This window comes from Oncorhynchus clarkii, chromosome 5 (genome assembly GCF_045791955.1).
Source record: "Oncorhynchus clarkii lewisi isolate Uvic-CL-2024 chromosome 5, UVic_Ocla_1.0, whole genome shotgun sequence".
Taxonomy (NCBI): domain Eukaryota; kingdom Metazoa; phylum Chordata; class Actinopteri; order Salmoniformes; family Salmonidae; genus Oncorhynchus; species Oncorhynchus clarkii.
Window position 1 is genome coordinate 94,160,578 of NC_092151.1, and position 19,860 is coordinate 94,180,437.

Here is a 19,860-nt window from a genome sequence, read left to right on the forward strand (position 1 = left end):
AAAGGGAAATGGGAGTTATTAACATCATCTTACAGGGAATGGGAGTTATTAACATCATCTTAAAGGGAATGGGAGTTATTAACATCATCTTAAAGGGAATGGGAGTTAGGGTACTTTGATGCGTCCTCACCTGTCTGATGGTGTTCAGCAGCATCTAGAAGACAGTTCGTCGTTTCCAAAGAGTTGAAAGACAAACTGTCAGGTCTGGAGCAAATTAACTTCTATTATAGAAAAATATTTTCTTCCAAAATAAATCACTTTTGTAACCTTCAAATATCACAACAGGCAAAATGAGTCCATATCGTTGATCAGCCTCCTTTCAGAGTCTCTGGAACTGTCCCCACGGTTGACCATATTTTACTGATATGTAAAACAACAAACAAAATGCCACATACAAGAACTCAGTGGGAGAGGATGGAACTACAATATAAACACTGGGAGAGGATGGAACTACAATATAAACAGTGGGAGAGGATGGAACCACAATATAAACACTGGGAGAGGATGGAACTACAATATAAACACTGGGAGAGGATGGAACTACAATATAAACAGTAGGAGAGGATGGAACTACAATATAAACAGTGGGAGAGGATGGAACTACAATATAAACACTGGGAGAGGATGGAACCGCAATATAAACACTGGGAGAGGATGGAACTACAATATAAACAGTAGGAGAGGATGGAACTACAATATAAACACTGGGAGAGGATGGAACTACAATATAAACACTGGGAGAGGATGGAACTACAATATAAACACTGGGAGAGGATGGAACTACAATATAAACACTGGGAGAGGATGGAACTACAATATAAACACTGGGAGAGGATGGAACTACAATATAAACACTGGGAGAGGATGGAACCACAATATAAACACTGGGAGAGGATGGAACTACAATATAAACACTGGGAGAGGATGGAACTACAATATAAACACTGGGAGAGGATGGAACTACAATATAAACACTGGGAGAGGATGGTACTACAATATAAACACTGGGAGAGGATGGAACTACAATATAAACAGTGGGAGAGGATGGTACTACAATATAAACACTGGGAGAGGATGGAACTACAATATAAACACTGGGAGAGGATGGAACTACAATATAAACACTGGGAGAGGATGGAACTACAATATAAACAGTGGGAGAGGATGGTACTACAATATAAACACTGGGAGAGGATGGAACTACAATATAAACACTGGGAGAGGATGGAACTACAATATAAACACTGGGAGAGGATGGAACTACAATATAAACACTGGGAGAGGATGGTACTACAATATAAACACTGGGAGAGGATGGAACTACAATATAAACAGTGGGAGAGGATGGTACTACAATATAAACACTGGGAGAGGATGGAACTACAATATAAACACTGGGATAGGATGGAACTACAATATAAACACTGGGAGAGGATGGAACTACAATATAAACACTGGGAGAGGATGGTACTACAATATAAACACTGGGAGAGGATGGAACTACAATATAAACACTGGGAGAGGATGGTACTACAATATAAACACTGGGAGAGGATGGAACCACAATATAAACACTGGGAGAGGATGGAACCACAATATAAACAGTGGGAGAGGATGGAACTACAATATAAACACTGGGAGAGGATGGAACTACAATATAAACACTGGGAGAGGATGGAACTACAATATAAACACTGGGAGAGGATGGAACTACAATATAAACACTGGGAGAGGATGGAACTACAATATAAACACTGGGAGAGGATGGAACCACAATATAAACACTGGGAGAGGATGGAACTACAATATAAACACTGGGAGAGGATGGAACTACAATATAAACACTGGGAGAGGATGGAACCACAATATAAACACTGGGAGAGGATGGTACTACAATATAAACACTGGGAGAGGATGGAACTACAATATAAACACTGGGAGAGGATGGAACTACAATATAAACACTGGGAGAGGATGGAACTACAATATAAACACTGGGAGAGGATGGAACTACAATATAAACACTGGGAGAGGATGGAACTACAATATAAACACTGGGAGAGGATGGAACTACAATATAAACACTGGGAGAGGATGGAACTACAATATAAACACTGGGAGAGGATGGAACTACAATATAAACACTGGGAGAGGATGGAACTACAATATAAACACTGGGAGAGGATGGAACTACAATATAAACACTGGGAGAGGATGGAACTACAATATAAACACTGGGAGAGGATGGAACCACAATATAAACACTGGGAGAGGATGGAACTACAATATAAACACTGGGAGAGGATGGAACTACAATATAAACACTGGGAGAGGATGGAACTACAATATAAACACTGGGAGAGGATGGAACCACAATATAAACACTGGGAGAGGATGGAACTACAATATAAACACTGGGAGAGGATGGAACCACAATATAAACACTGGGAGAGGATGGAACTACAATATAAACACTGGGAGAGGATGGTAAATTAATTCCTTAAATCAACCCTTATGGTGTCATTGTATCCTTCAGTACAGGACTGGGCATATAGGTGGTGAGAGAGAGAGAGAGCACACTCGGGATATATCCCAATTCTACACCCTTCTCCCTACGTGTGCACTTGCGAACTCCTTGTCGTGAATTGAAAAGCATAGAATTGGTGTTAAGAATTGGAAGGAGGGAGTTTCCATTCGCTAAATCCATGCATGTCTGATTGGTGCATCCTCACCTGTCTGATTGGTGCATCCGCACCTGTCTGATTGGTGCATCCTCACCTGTCTGATTGGAAGGAGGGAGTTTCCATGTGCTAAATCCATGCAAGAAAGTATATAAGTGCACACTTTTGGGAGAAGGAAATGAATCGGGACGCAACTCGGCAACATGACTTGTAAGTCCAGTTGATTTGAGTACTGCCTATGAGGAGGAAAGGTGGTCCACGCGGTCTGTTCACAGTGTGTGATGTGTCTCTGTGTTGCACAATCCAGTGACAAGTAATGACGTGTAATGACTTGGAACCATAGAGTTAGATACAGTACAGTATCGACCTGTATGCTTTCAACCCCTCCCCCTCCTGTCTATCCAAGCAGTAATACCAATGGGATGACTACAGTGTATACCAATGGGATAACTACAGTGTATCAGGGGTAATACCAATGGGATAACTACAATGTATCAGGGGTAATACCAATAGGATAACTACAGTGTATCAGTGGTAATACCAATGGGATAACTACAGTGTATACCAATGGGATAACTACAGTGTACCAGGGGTAATACCAATGGGATAACTACAGTGTATACCAATGGGATAACTACAGTGTACCAGGGGTAATACCAATGGGATAACTACAGTGTTCCAGGGGTAATACCAATGGGATAACTACAGTGTATACCAATGGGATAACTACAGTGTATACCAATGGGATAACTACAGTGTATACCAATGGGATAACTACAGTGTATCAGGGGTAATACCAATGGGATAACTACAGTGTATACCAATGGGATAACTACAGTGTATCAGGGGTAATACCAATGGGATAACTACAGTGTATCAGGGGTAATACCAATAGGATAACTACAGTGTATCAGGGGTAATACCAATGGGATAACTACAGTGTATCAGTGGTAATACCAATGGGATAACTACAGTGTATCAGTGGTAATACCAATGGGATAACTACAGTGTCTACCAATGGGATAACTACAGTGTATCAGGGGTAATACCAATGGGATAACTACAGTGTATACCAATGGGATAACTACAGTGTACCAGATGTAATAGATGAACTTCATGAGGATGTGCTCAGTGAACACACTGTTTTGTCCACCGCCACTCTTCTCCATCCACATCTGAAACTCCTAAACAGACAGGCAATCAGACAGTTAGAAGGACGGACACACACACACACACACACACACACACACACACACACACACACACACACACACACACACACACACACACACACACACACACACACACACACACACACACACACTGTCAAAATGAAAACAAATGTAAAGCTAAATGTTCTATTATAAATGTAAGACAAGCTATCAGATGACGCCTTGATTACCCACATACCATAGTGATCACGTCACAACTTACTAGCTGGCTGTGATCTCTAGTAACTTCAGAGAGTCATAACTTACTAGCTGGCTGTGATCTCTAGTAACTTCAGAGAGTCATAACTTACTAGCTGGCTGTGATCTCTAGTAACTTCAGAGAGTCACAACTTACTAGCTGGCTGTGATCTCTAGTAACTTCAGAGAGTCACAACTTACTAGCTGGCTGTGATCTCTAGTAACTTCAGAGAGTCATAACTTACTAGCTGGCTGTGATCTCTAGTAACTTCAGAGAGTCATAACTTACTAGCTGGCTGTGATCTCTAGTAACTTGACAGACTCATAACTTACTAGCTGGCTGTGATCTCCTCTAGTAACTTCAGAGAGTCATAACTTACTAAATGGCTGTGATCTCCTCTAGTAACTTCAGAGAGTCATAACTTACTAGCTGGCTGTGATTGAAAATATATCTCCATGCTATCTAGTTAGCCAGCTAATTGTTTCAATGCACCTTTCCAAATGTAAAATTTCAAGACAAAAACCCCCCCCACTTACCTAGGAGTGTTTGTTGACGTCTTCCTTTTCCTGTTAATGTAGCTATCTAGGCTTGCCACGGCTAGCTAGCTGGTCTTCTTTATTCAAAATGGAAAGTCTAATAAATACAAACCAAATCAACCTCATTTATACAGTAAAAAACAAGCAAGGAGGTGGGCAAAGCCAAGCACGAGCTAGCGAGATCCTACTGACTTGTTGTAGCATGTATTTGCACATTTCCGTTAAGGAACGTCTTCTCTGAGCCGTGTGCACAAACTCAATTCGACCTTGCATTCCTTCCAAACAACACAATTATTTTATTTATTTACTTTTAAGAAAAATGCCATTTTTTTAAAAGCGTCAATTCTATAAAACTTAGTGCACCGTGTTCGTAACAATTTTTTTGTTTTGGGAACAGAAAAAAATGTATTGAGATCAGATGTTTCATCGATGAGAAAATGAGCAGAATGACAGCCCAGTTTCAGCTTGCTAGCTCCATCCTCTCCCCGAGACTGGACTTCCTCTCACTGCCATATTTGGTGGTAAGAAAAGGTTCTAAACGGATGCTACAGCTTTATAACCCCTGTGACATGTCTGGGTTACCCCTTCTGTCTGTGACACTGTTGCTTCTCACCATAGCCAGCTAGCTAGCTATCTAACGTGGCTAAGTGTGCTAACATCATATTAACTGCTAGCTAGCTTGCGGCACCTTGTCCGATCCGATCCCTCAACCTCCTAGCAACAGTAACTATGGGGCGGAGTTATGGGAACAAAAAGCAGCGAATCAACTTCCAAAACACAGATTCTCGTCACAGTCATTCAGATTCGATATGCAGTTAGATCTGGTCCTGACACCGGCTGGATGGTCCTGATTATGGAGGGGGTATCAATAGAGCCTGGGGACCAAGTTATCCCCTCCAGAGTCATACTTTCTCACTACAGGAAGTAGGGGTGCTGAGGGTGCTGCAGCACCCCCTGAAAAAAATCTGAATAATTTGAATTTAAAAAAAATATATTTTTGGCCTTTAATAGTTAATATTTCAATTTTTTTGTTGCTAACGTTAGCTAGGTGGCTAATTACCCACAACAGAATGGTTAACACGACTTCCTGGTTCTCTACCTCCTCATCTGAATGCCCACAACAGAATGGTTAACATGACTTCCTGTTTCTACCTCCTCATCTGAATGCCCACAACAGAATGGTTAACTTGACTTCCTGTTTCTACCTCCTCATCTGAATGCCCACAACAGAATGGTTAACATGACTTCCTGTGTGGCTAGTCATCCCTCCTCATCTGAAGGTGATAGGCCTTCTCTGGAACAGACTTCCTGCAGGACTCAGTCTTCCCTAAACCAGACTGCTGGTGCAGTCACCAGGGGCCACAGGGCTCCTTTGCAATGGTAGTATGTGTCATTGGGATGGGGGATTCTGATTGGCCGATCCTCTGGCAATGTCCAGGCATATGTGATGTTAGCAGGACGTCCTTCAGTTGACATTTAACAGGACTCAATGACACACCAGACACACAACACATGAACACATACACAAACGACACGCACACAACACGTGAACACACACACACAAACGACACGCACATGCACACACAACACGTGAACACACAGGCACAACAGCTGAACACAGACACCAGTGGTGCCATGGAAACCGCCCTGCCATGGCCTCCAAGGAGCGTGTCATGTGGGTGTGTATATAACCTGCCGTGGGGAAATGGAACCCTATTGTCTTTACCGGACCCCTTATCACAAGGTAGCGCGCTATCCACTATAGAGAATAGGAGGCCATCGGGGACGCAGGTCGGAGAGACGGGAGAATGATGTCATATATCAGACATGGAGGGGGGGGGGGGGGGGGGGGGGGGGGGGGCTGTGAGCTCATTTAATGGAGAGATGAAATACAACCAATGGGCTTTAGAAGTCCAGTTTCTTCTCCATCTTCTTTAGTCTTTTCTTGAAGAATGCTGTGTGCTGTTTGCTTACTGTGTGTATTGAATGTAGCTAATACATACTACGGGAAAGAGATCCTATCTGTAAAAATCTATTTTAAGCTGTGTGATTGACTCCGTTCCACTAATGGCTGTCACTGTAAACAAGATGGAAGCAGGCAAATCTTTACCGCATTGATTTTAAGCTCAGTTAAAAATAAACATTTTTTAAAAAGGGCTCTATCAAGAGTTACAGCGTGATTTGAAATGTTTTTAAAAAAGGCAACGTTCCCGTGTTCAGCGGAGGCTGCATTCACAGTAACCGCTGCAGGCTCCGTAAGGAAATGACCTTCGCATTTCTGTTTCCTGTAAGGCTTCAGCGATCCAGATTGAATAGAGTCCTAAACCTTATTAAAAGTAGTAGGAGCTCTGTGTTCCACAGGAGGACAATATGTTGGAGGGTTCATACATGGATGGCCCTGTTCACGCCCTTATGCGCTGCTGCCTTGAGATGGTACGGCCGTAGTAGTAGATTTTTGAACAACAGCACCACCTAGTGCCATAGAGGTCATACTGCAGAGACACGTTAGAACAGTACCATGTTATGTCAATAGAGGGCAGTAAAGCTACATGTGTTTTGGACACAGTCCCAAATGGCACCCTATTCCCTATATAGTGCACTACTTTAAACCAGAGACCTATGGCACCCTATTCCCTATATAGTGCACTACTTTAGACCAGAGTCCTAACACCCTATTCCCTATATAGTGAACTACTTTAGACCAGAGCCCTAATAACCTATTTCCTATATAGTGCACTACTTTAGACCAGAGCCCCTAATACCCTATTCCCTATATAGTGCACTACTTTAGACCAGAGCCCTAACACCCTATTCCCTATAGAGTGCACTACTTTAGACCAGAGCCCTAACACCCTATTCCCTATATAGTGCACTACTTTTGGTGGAAAGTAGTGTACTGAAGAAAACAGGGTTCCATTTGGGACTTAGACACTGAATCATGTTAGACAGACACACTAACACACAGACACACTAACACACAGACACACTAACACACTAACACACACACACTGTAACACACTGTAATACACACACACTGTAACACACTATAACACACTGTAACACACACAGTAACACAGACACACTAACACACAGACACACTAACACACTAACACACACACACCGTAACACACTGTAATACACACACACTGTAACACACACAGTAACACAGACACACTAACACACAGACACACTAACACACTAACACACACACACCGTAACACACTAATACACACACACTGTAACACACTGTAACACACACAGTAACACAGACACACTAACACACACACACACTGTAACACACACAGTAACACAGACACACTAACACACAGACACACTATCACACACACACTGTAACGCACTGTAATACACACACACTGTAACACACTGTAACACACTGTAACACACACACACTAACACACACACTAACACACAGTAACACACTAACACACTGTAACACACACAGTAACACAGTAACACACTGTAACACACAGTAACACACAGTAACACACACACACAGTAACACACACACACACACTGTAAAACACTGTAACACACACAGCAACACAGTAACACACTGTAACACACAGTAACACACACACAGTAACACACACACACACACTAACACACTGTAACACACTCACTGTAAAACACTGTAACACACACAGTAACACAGACACACTGTAACACACACAGTAACACACTGTAACACACACACTAACACACTGTAACACACACAGTAACACACTCACAGTAACACACTCACAGTAACACACACAGTAACACACAGTAACACACAGTAACACACACACACACACACACACAGTAACACTAACACACAGACACACTAACACACAGTAACACACAGTAACACACACAGTAACAAACACAGACACACTAACACACAGACACACTAACACACGGTAACACTGTAACACACAGCCACACAGTAACACACACACACAGTAACACACACAGTAACACAGACACATTAACACACAGTAACACAGTCACACTAACACACAGACACACTAACACACAGACACACTAACACACGGTAACACTGTAACACACAGCCACACAGTAACACACACACACAGTAACACACGGTAACACACACTAACACACAGTAACACAGACACACAGTAACACACGGTAACACACACTAACACACAGTAACACAGACACACAGTAACACACGGTAACACACACTAACACACAGTAACACAGACACACAGTAACACACGGTAACACACACTAACACACAGTAACACACACACTAACACACAGTAACACACAGACACGTTTTTATTATTGCGTTGTTTTTTATTGTTATTGTTTGTATATCATTGTACATTACATTTGTGTGTTTTGTGTTTTTTTGTGGACCTCTGCCAAAGCTCATGGGGATTCAGATAAACAAATATTTAATTCCATAAAGTTAGATTAAGGTTAGGGTCAGTTTCCGATTTTGGCTAGTCGGTTTAAGGGTCAGCTGTGTCTCTATAGTCTGTCCTACTGGTTAACTTGTTTACTAGTCGGTTTAAGGGTCAGCTGTGTCTCTATAGTCTGTCCTATTGGTTAACGTGTTTACAAATGTGTTTCCAGAGCTTCCTTAACCATCTTTTCCCCCAGTGATTGACATCAAGCTGGACAAACCACAGGAGCCTCCAACCACTGAAGGCGGGTGCTCCTGTTAATCCCAACGCCTGATTGGTGCATCTTCATCTCCACCACATGCTTGTTGTGTTAGAGCTTTCAGATTGGAATTGATCTTAATACTGGTCATCAGTTGGAAACTAGCGTTACATACATTTCAGTTGTAAAATAGTGTACTTTATTAAAAGGAATTGCCAAAAAGTCTTAAAAATTTACAAAATGATCAACAACAAAAAAAATGAAGCCCTCTCAAACATGTGAACTATAAAAGTAGAATTGTAGGTAATTATTTTTTTTCTTTTATATTTTTGTATATTAAAATAAATGCTTTGAAAAGTTGCAGATGACCAAGTTCTCCCCTTGTATGTATCCCCAATGGCAACCTATTCCCTACATAGTGCACTACTTTAGATCGGGACCCTATGGCACCCTATTCCCTATGTGGTGCACTACTTTTAGACCAGGACCCTATGGCACCCTATTCCCTATGTAGTGCACTACTTTTAGACCATAGCCCTATGGCACCCTATTCCCTATGTAGTGCACTACTTTTAGACCATAGCCCTATGGCACCCTATTCCCTATTGTAGTGCACTACTTTTAGACCATAGCCCTATGGCACCCTATTCCCTATGTAGTGCACTACTTTTAGACCATAGCCCTATGGCACCCTATTCCCTATGTAGTGCACTACTTTTAGACCATAGCCCTATGGCACCCTATTCCCTATTGTAGTGCACTACTTTTAGACCATAGCCCTATGGCACCCTATTCCCTATGTAGTGCACTACTTTTAGACCATAGCCCTATGGCACCCTATTCCCTATGTAGTGCACTACTTTTAGACCATAGCCCTATGGCACCCTATTCCCTATGTAGTGCACTACTTTTAGACCATAGCCCTATGGCACCCTATTCCCTGTGTAGTGCACTACTTTTAGACCATAGCCCTATGGCACCCTATTCCCTATGTAGTGCACTACTTTTAGACCATAGCCCTATGGCACCCTATTCCCTATGTAGTGCACTACTTTTAGACCATAGCCCTATGGCACCCTATTCCCTATGTAGTGCACTACTTTTAGACCATAGCCCTATGGCACCCTATTCCCTATGTAGTGCACTACTTTTAGACCATAGCCCTATGGCACCCTATTCCCTATTGTAGTGCACTACTTTTAGACCATAGCCCTATGGCACCCTATTCCCTATGTAGTGCACTACTTTTAGACCATAGCCCTATGGCACCCTATTCCCTATGTAGTGCACTACTTTTAGACCATAGCCCTATGGCATAGGGTGTCATTGGGATGGAAGGAACGAGCAGCATGGAACAAGTAGTCCAATGGCTCGACAGAGGGCACACTATTCCCTATGTAGTGACCCCTAGTGCTCTGGTCTAAAAGTAGTGCACTATATAGGGAATAGGGTGCCAATTTGGATGCTGTATATCTAACGCATGTTGTTCTTTTTGTTTTTGTTTTTTTTAGGGACTATTGTGCTCTCTACTGATGTACCCGAGTTTGAATATGTAAATGATCTTTGATCATGTGACTTAATGCACTCTTTGAAAATGTCTTGTTATTTTATGTTTTTCACAAAATGCTGTGAGTGAAACTGCATTTGTATACTTGAGTTTAGACCATCCGTTCATTGTCAAAAGTGTGTTCGTTAGTGTGTGTAAATGTACGCTTTCTATATTAGGCAACTGTAGATCGCAACCATCCACAGAGGGCAGCTGCCAGGCGGTGTCCTCACTGAGGCCCATGTTCTAGCTGGTTATCACTACTGTAGAAGGCAGCTGCCAGGCGGTGTCCTCACTGAGGCCCATGTTCTAGCTGGTTATCACTACTGTAGAGGGCAGCTGCCAGGCAGTGTCCTCACTGAGGCCCATGTTCTAGCTGGTTATCACTACTGTAGAGGGCAGCTGCCAGGCGGTGTCCTCACTGAAGCCCATGTTCTAGCTGGTTATCACTACTGTAGAGGGCAGCTGCCAGGCAGTGTCCTCACTGAGGCCCATGTTCTAGCTGGTTATCACTACTGTAGAGGGCAGCTGCCAGGCGGTGTCCTCACTGAGGCCCATGTTCTAGCTGGTTATCACTACTGTAGAGGGCAGCTGCCAGGCAGTGTCCTCACTGAGGCCCATGTTCTAGCTTGTTATCACTACTGTAGAGGGCAGCTGCCAGGCGGTGTCCTCACTGAGGCCCATGTTCTAGCTGGTTATCACTAATGTAGAGGGCAGCTGCCAGGCGGTGTCCTCACTGAGGCCCATGTCCTAGCTGGTTATCACTACGGTAGAGGGCAGTTGCCAGGCGGTTCCTCACTGAGGCCCATGTCCTAGCTGGTTATCACTACTGTAGAGGGCAGCTGCCAGGCGGTGTCCTCACTGAGGCCCATGTTCTAGCTGGTTATCACTACTGTAGAAGGCAGCTGCCAAGCAGTGTCCTCACTGAGGCCCATGTCCTAGCTGGTTATCACTACGGTAGAGGGCAGCTGCCAGGCGGTGTCCTCACTGAGGCCCATGTCCTAGCTGGTTATCACTACTTTAGAGGGCAGCTGCCAGGCGGTGTCCTCACTGAGGCCCATTTCCTAGCTGGTTATCACTACTGTAGAGGGCAGCTGCCAGGCGGTGTCCTCACTGAGGCCCATGTCCTAGCTGGTTATCATTAATGTAGAGGGCAGTTGCCAGGCGGTGTCCTCACTGAGGCCCATGTCCTAGCTGGTTATCACTACGGTAGAGGGCAGTTGCCAGGCGGTGTCCTCACTGAGGCCCATGTTCTTAGTGCCACATCACTAGCTGGTTTGTGTTTCTCTTTCGTGTGCAGTGTTTGTTTCACAGGTACTCACTGCCATGCCGCTCCTGTTGCTGCTGCACTGTATCATACTGTGTCATCGTGATTAGGGGTGTGTCCCGAATACCACCGTGCTCCCTATATAGTGCACTACTTTTTACGGTGAGGTAATTCTTCAATTTGGATAGTCCATCTACACTAACAATGAAACAATCTACTAACCCTAACCTTAACCCTTATTGTAAACCTAACCCCTACCCTAACCCTTATTGTAAACCTAACCCTTATTGTAAACCTAACCCCTACCCTGACCCTTATTCTAAACCTAACCCCTATCCTAACCCTTATTCTAAACCTAACCCCTACCCTAACCCTTATTGTAAACCTAACCCCTACCCTAACCCTTATTGTAAACCTAACCCCTACCCTAACCCCTACCCTAACATCTATTGTAAACCTAACCCCTACCCTAACCCTTATTGTAAACCTAACCCCTACCCTAACCCCTACCCTAACATCTATTGTAAACCTAACCCCTACCCTAACCCCTACCCTAACCGTAACCTTAGCAAGCAGTTGCTTATCAACAGTCTGTTGATTGTATGACCATCTGTAGAGCATCTAGACAATTTATTTCCATAGTCTATGACTATTGTTTCTGTTCTGTATTAAAGCATCATAAAATAGTTCAAAGACTACCCCTTGTCCTAGCCAGTCTGTTTGTGCTATCATGCCATCTCCCCGTCGCTCATAGTCATGCCAATTGACAGCAATGAAGTTGACAAGAGCACAGAGGCCTGTCTGGGACCAGGATACCCTCGTATCTGGTAATGGGCGGGAACAGTTACACATCTCTGTCAAATTTTTAAAAAACAAAGAAGATAAATAGGAATTTGCACATGTAGACCTTGCAGGTTCATGATGATGGTCAAACACTTCATTGTAAACATACGTTCCTCCAAATGATTCACCGACTGCTCCGTTGTCATTCAAATCATATGATGTGTGATGTGTCCACTCCCAACGATGATTAAAAATAAAAAAAAATTGACTTCATGCCGCCTGTGTTTAAAAGGTTACTACTACCGAAACAATCTGGTCTTGTTTTCAGAACCAGGACGACGTGGTGTACTGGGATTGTGGTTAACCAGTGATCAGAACACTACTTTTATTTTGAAATGTATTTTTCGTGTAAGACAATGCACTTCTTAAAATAACATGTATGTGTTTGGCAGGTAGTGGAAAATCTAGTCTTGTAGTCTTACAAAAACACTGTAAACATGAGTACAAATGACCATAATCTTCATAACGTTTGGAGTGTACTGTGTCTTGACGGTTAGTGTAGAGTTAAACATTTGTGAATATGTTCCTCACCCGTCTCCCAAAAAAAAAGAGAAGCACTACCCTTGTGAATACTGGTGAAACATTCAATCCTGACCCACCTAAATGAGCCAAATGCTAGTCCAAGTTGGAGCCAAGTGAGCTAGCATCAGAACGTACCTTCAATAGCTGGAGCAACCGCTCTCCATAGTGGGCTTACAAATGCACAGTAAAACGCCGTTGAATCCCTGATGTCAGAAGAGAGTCCCAGGGAGAAAAGTGAGAACTTCAAGGTAGTTATTGATTTTTCCACAACCCTTTGTAATGTCACCCGAGTAGGGATGAAATAGGTGTAAAGACTATTCTAGAATCATATAAAATAAAAACTAATCTTCAGGCCTGGGGAGTCACAGAACTTAACGTTTACAATGTTGATACCGTGAAGAGAACAAGAGAACTCAGACATATATTAGGATACCTAATAAAGAAAGACCCCCCCCCTGATAGAAGAATGTGAAACGTCACTTCCTTATTCATGCCCACTGCTGAAACCCCTGCACCAAAACAAACACAGTGAGGGGATTTAGACACCGTAGTCCAACCTTTACTTATCCTACTGTTTCACTCAATGTATTATTGCCCTGGTGCCTTGGAATGTATTGCTCTCAATGTACTGCCTCACTGGAGACCGTGTTGATATGGGGGGGGGGGGGGGTATTTATTCATTCATTGATTGACTGATTCATTCATTCATTGATTAATTACAATGTACACTTGTTTGTATTTATTTTCTTCTCCTCTGACCTGGGTACAGCACCCTCCTATCCACTATATTAGGACTAGACAGTGTGTTTGCCCCCTCCCTGACCTGGGTACAGCACCCTCCTATCCACTATATTAGGACTAGACAGTGTGTTTGCCCCCTCCCTGACCTGGGTACAGCACCCTCCTATCCACTATATTAGGACTAGACAGTGTGTTTGCCCCCTCCCTGACTTGGGTACAGCACCCTCCTATCCACTATATTAGGACTAGACAGTGTGTTTGCCCCCTCCCTGACCTGGGTACAGCACCCTCCTATCCACTATATTAGGACTAGACAGTGTGTTTGCCCCCTCCCTGACCTGGGTACAGCACCCTCCTATCCACTATATTAGGACTAGACAGTGTGTTTGCCCCCTCCCTGACCTGGGTACAGCACCCTCCTATCCACTATATTAGGACTAGACAGTGTGTTTGCCCCCTCCCTGACCTGGGTACAGCACCCTCCTATCCACTATATTAGGACTAGACAGTGTGTTTGCCCCCTCCCTGACCTGGGTACAGCACCCTCCTATCCACTATATTAGGACTAGACAGTGTGTTTGCCCCCTCCCTGACCTGGGTACAGCACCCTCCTATCCACTATATTAGGACTAGACAGTGTGTTTGCCCCCTCCCTGACCTGGGTACAGCACCCTCCTATCCACTATATTAGGACTAGACAGTGTGTTTGCCCCCTCCCTGACCTGGGTACAGCACCCTCCTATCCATTATATTAGGACTAGAGACAGTGTCAAGATCCTGAGATGGAACAATGGTTTACTGTTGATTGATTGAACACTGGTTTACTGTTGATTGATTGAACAATGGTTTACTGTTGATTGAACAATGGTTTACTGTTGATTGAACAATGGTTTACTGTTGCAGACCATAGGTCAGAGCCCGGTTAGTTACGGTAAGGCAGAGCAGACCATAGGTCAGGACCCGGTTAGTTACGGTAAGGCAGAGCAGACCATAGGTCAGGACCCGGTTAGTTACGGTAACTCAGAGCAGACCATAGGTCAGGACCCGGTTAGTTACGGTAACTCAGAGCAGACCATAGGTCAGGACACGGTTAGTTACGGTAACTTAGAGCAGACCATAGGTCAGGACCCGGTTAGTTACGGTAAGGCAGAGCAGACCATAGGTCAGGACCCGGTTAGTTACGGTAAGGCAGAGCAGACCATAGGTCAGGACCCGGTTAGTTACGGTAAGGCAGAGCAGACCATAGGTCAGGACCCGGTTAGTTACGGTAACTCAGAGCAGACCATAAGTCAGGACCCGGTTAGTTACGGTAAGGCAGAGCAGACCATAGGTCAGGACCCAGTTAGTTATGGTAACTCAGAGCAGACCATAGGTCAGGACCCGGTTAGTTACGGTAAGGCAGAGCAGACCATAGGTCAGGACCCGGTTAGTTACGGTAACTCAGAGCAGACCATAGGTCAGGTCCCGGTTAGTTACGGTAACTCAGAGCAGACCATAGGTCAGGACCCGGTTAGTTACGGTAACTCAGAGCAGACCATAGGTCAGGACACAGTTAGTTACGGTAACTTAGAGCAGACCATAGGTCAGGACCCGGTTAGTTACGGTAAGGCAGAGCAGACCATAGGTCAGGACACAGTTAGTTACGGTAAGGCAGAGCAGACCATAGGTCAGGACCCGGTTAGTTACGGTAAGGCAGAGCAGACCATAGGTCAGGACCCGGTTAGTTACGGTAACTCAGAGCAGACCATAGGTCAGGACCCAGTTAGTTATGGTAACTCAGAGCAGACCATAGGTCAGGACCCGGTTAGTTACGGTAACTCAGAGCAGACCATAGGTCAGGACCCGGTTAGTTACGGTAAGGCTGAGCAGACCATAGGTCAGAGCCCGGTTAGTTACGGTAACTCAGAGATGGCTCTCCATTCACACTGTATAGAGATCTAGCATGTCTGTCCGAAACGATCAATAAAGATGTCTTACTATCAAAACCACCTCCTGTTGTTCTTGCTTTGATTCACCAAAACACAGGTGATATTTCCTGGTTTGTGAAGGTAAACTGGCCTGGTACACTGCTACCATTGTTTCTCTTCTGAGTCAGATAAGTGGATTATACAGGAGGATTCATCACACAATCTGTTTATATAAGGTGGAGTCGAGACAATCTGTTTATATAAGGTGGAGTCGAGACAATCTGTTTATATAAGGTGGAGTCGAGCGAGTTGTTTATCGTTCCATGGATTTAAGTTAAAGGTGTCGCTGTCTGAGTATAAAGCTCTGATAAAAGTTGTTGTTATTGTTTTCAATGTATTGTGTTATGAGTACACACTGACGACTTCCTGCTTACCTGTTTGCAAAACTAGGTTTCTAGCCTGAAAGGGTATTTTCCTGATTAAACAAAAGGTCAAAACAATATATAAAACCTAGCATCTTCATGTCATCAAAGAAATGAACCCATAGAACGAAAACACCTTGAAGGTAGAAACGAAGCCTCCCCACCCTCACACCCTCATCAGACTAGATGTACACACCCACATCAGGCTGGATGTACACACCCACATCAGGCCACGCCTACACACCCTCATCAGGCCACGCGTACACACCCTCATCAGGCCACGCGTACACACCCTCATCAGGCCACGCCTACACACCCTCATCAGGCCACGCGTACACAACTTCATCGGGCCACGCGTACACACCTCATCGGGCCACGCGTACACACCCACATCAGGCTGGATGTACACACCCACATCAGGCCACGCCTACACACCCTCATCAGGCCACGCGTACACACCCTCATCGGGCCACGCGTACACACCCTCATCAGGCCACGCGTACACACCCTCATCGGGCCACGCGTACACACCCTCATCGGGCCACGCGTACACACCCTCATCAGGCCACGCCTACACACCCTCATCAGGCCACGCGTACACACCCTCATCAGGCCACGCGTACACACCCTCATCAGGCCACGCCTACACACCCTCATCAGGCCACGCGTACACAACTTCATCGGGCCACGCGTACACACCTCATCGGGCCACGCGTACACACCCTCATCAGGCCACGCCTACACACCTCATCGGGCCATGCGTACACACCCTCATCAGGCCACGCCTACACACCCTCATCAGGCCACGCGTACACACCCTCATCGGGCCACGTGTATAAAACCCCATCAGGCTACATGTATAAAACCCCATCAGGCTACATGTATAAAACCCCATCAGGCTACATGTATAAAACCCCATCAGGCTACATGTATAAAACCCCATCAGGCTACATGTATAAAACCCCATCAGGCTACATGTATAAAACCCCATCAGGCTACATGTATAAAACCCCATCAGGCTACACGTATAAAACCCCATCAGGCTACATGTATAAAACCCCATCAGGCTACATGTATAAAACCCCATCAGGCTACATGTATAAAACCCCATCAGGCTACATGTATAAAACCCCATCAGGCTACATGTATAAAACCCCATCAGGCTACATGTATAAAACCCCATCAGGCTACATGTAAAAAAACCCATCAGGCTACATGTATAAAACCCCATCAGGCTACATGTATAAAACCCCATCAGGCTACACGTATAAAACCCCATCAGGCTACATGTATAAAACCCCATCAGGCTACATGTATAAAACCCCATCAGGCTACATGTATAAAACCCCATCAGGCTACATGTATAAAACCCCATCAGGCTACATGTATAAAACCCCATCAGGCTACATGTATAAAACCCCATCAGGCTACATGTATAAAACCCCATCCGCTACATGTATAAAACCCCATCAGGCTACACATATAAAACCCCATCAGGCTACATGTATAAAACCCCATCAGGCTACATGTATAAAACCCCATCAGGCTACATGTATAAAACCCCATCAGGCTACATGTATAAAACCCCATCAGGCTACAAGCATAAAACCCCATCAGGCTACATGTATAAAACCCCATCAGGCTACACGTATAAAACCCCATCAGGCTACATGTATAAAACCCCATCAGGCTACATGTATAAAACCCCATCAGGCTACACGTATAAAACCCCATCAGGCTACATGTATAAAACCCCATCAGGCTACATGTATAAAACCCCATCAGGCTACACGTATAAAACCCCATCAGGCTACATGTATAAAACCCCATCAGGCTACATGTATAAAACCCCATCAGGCTACATGTATAAAACCCCATCAGGCTACACGTATAAAACCCCATCAGGCTACATGTATAAAACCCCATCAGGCTACATGTATAAAACCCCATCAGGCTACACGTACACACCCCCATCAGGCTACATGTATAAAACCCCATCAGGCTACATGTATAAAACCCCATCAGGCTACATGTATAAAACCCCATCAGGCTACATGTATAAAACCTCATCAGGCTACATGTATAAAACCCCATCAGGCTACACGTATAAAACCCCATCAGGCTACATGTATAAAACCCCATCAGGCTACATGTATAAAACCCCATCAGGCTACATGTATAAAACCCCATCAGGCTACATGTATAAAACCCCATCAGGCTACATGTATAAAACCCCATCAGGCTACATGTATAAAACCCCATCAGGCTACATGTATAAAACCTCATCAGGCTACATGTATAAAACCCCATCAGGCTACACGTATAAAACCCCATCAGGCTACATGTATAAAACCCCATCAGGCTACATGTATAAAACCCCATCAGGCTACATGTATAAAACCCCATCAGGCTACACGTATAAAACCCCATCAGGCTACACGTATAAAACCCCATCAGGCTACATGTATAAAACCCCATCAGGCTACATGTATAAAACCCCATCAGGCTACATGTATAAAACCCCATCAGGCTACATGTATAAAACCCCATCAGGTTACATGTATAAAACCCCATCAGGCTACATGTATAAAACCCCATCAGGCTACATGTATAAAACCCCATCAGGCTACATGTATAAAACCCCATCAGGCTACATGTATAAAACCCCATCAGGCTACATGTATAAAACCCCATCAGGCTACATGTATAAAACCCCATCAGGCTACACGTATAAAACCCCATCAGGCTACATGTATAAAACCCCATCAGGCTACATGTATAAAACCCCATCAGGCTACACGTATAAAACCCCATCAGGCTACATGTATAAAACCCCATCAGGCTACATGTATAAAACCCCATCAGGCTACATGTATAAAACCCCATCAGGCTACATGTATAAAACCCCATCAGGCTACATGTATAAAACCCCATCAGGCTACACGTATAAAACCCCATCAGGCTACATGTATAAAACCCCATCAGGCTACATGTATAAAACCCCATCAGGCTACACGTATAAAACCCCATCAGGCTACATGTATAAAACCCCATCAGGCTAAATGTATAAAACCTCATCAGGCTACATGTATAAAACCCCATCAGGCTACATGTATAAAACCCCATCAGGCTACATGTATAAAACCCCATCAGGCTACATGTATAAAACCCCATCAGGCTACATGTATAAAACCCCATCAGGCTACACGTATAAAACCCCATCAGGCTACACGTATAAAACCCCATCAGGCTACACGTACACACCCCCATCAGGCTACATGTATAAAACCCCATCAGGCTACATGTATAAAACCCCATCAGGCTACATGTATAAAACCCCATCAGGCTAC

The 19,860-nt window shown here is 44.2% G+C and overlaps 1 protein-coding gene across 1 annotated transcript in view; it reads left to right on the top strand.

The window, feature by feature from the left end:
• LOC139409581 (ras-related protein Rab-6B) overlaps positions 1-9,727 on the top strand; it is a 159,861-nt gene extending 150,134 nt beyond the window's left edge. Inside the window, exon 8 of the mRNA XM_071154949.1 lies at positions 9,260-9,727. Within this exon, the coding sequence (XP_071011050.1) occupies positions 9,260-9,324 (65 nt within the window). The 3' untranslated portion in view covers positions 9,325-9,727. The remainder of the gene's footprint in view (positions 1-9,259) is intronic.
• Positions 9,728-19,860: the final 10,133 nt, after the last annotated feature.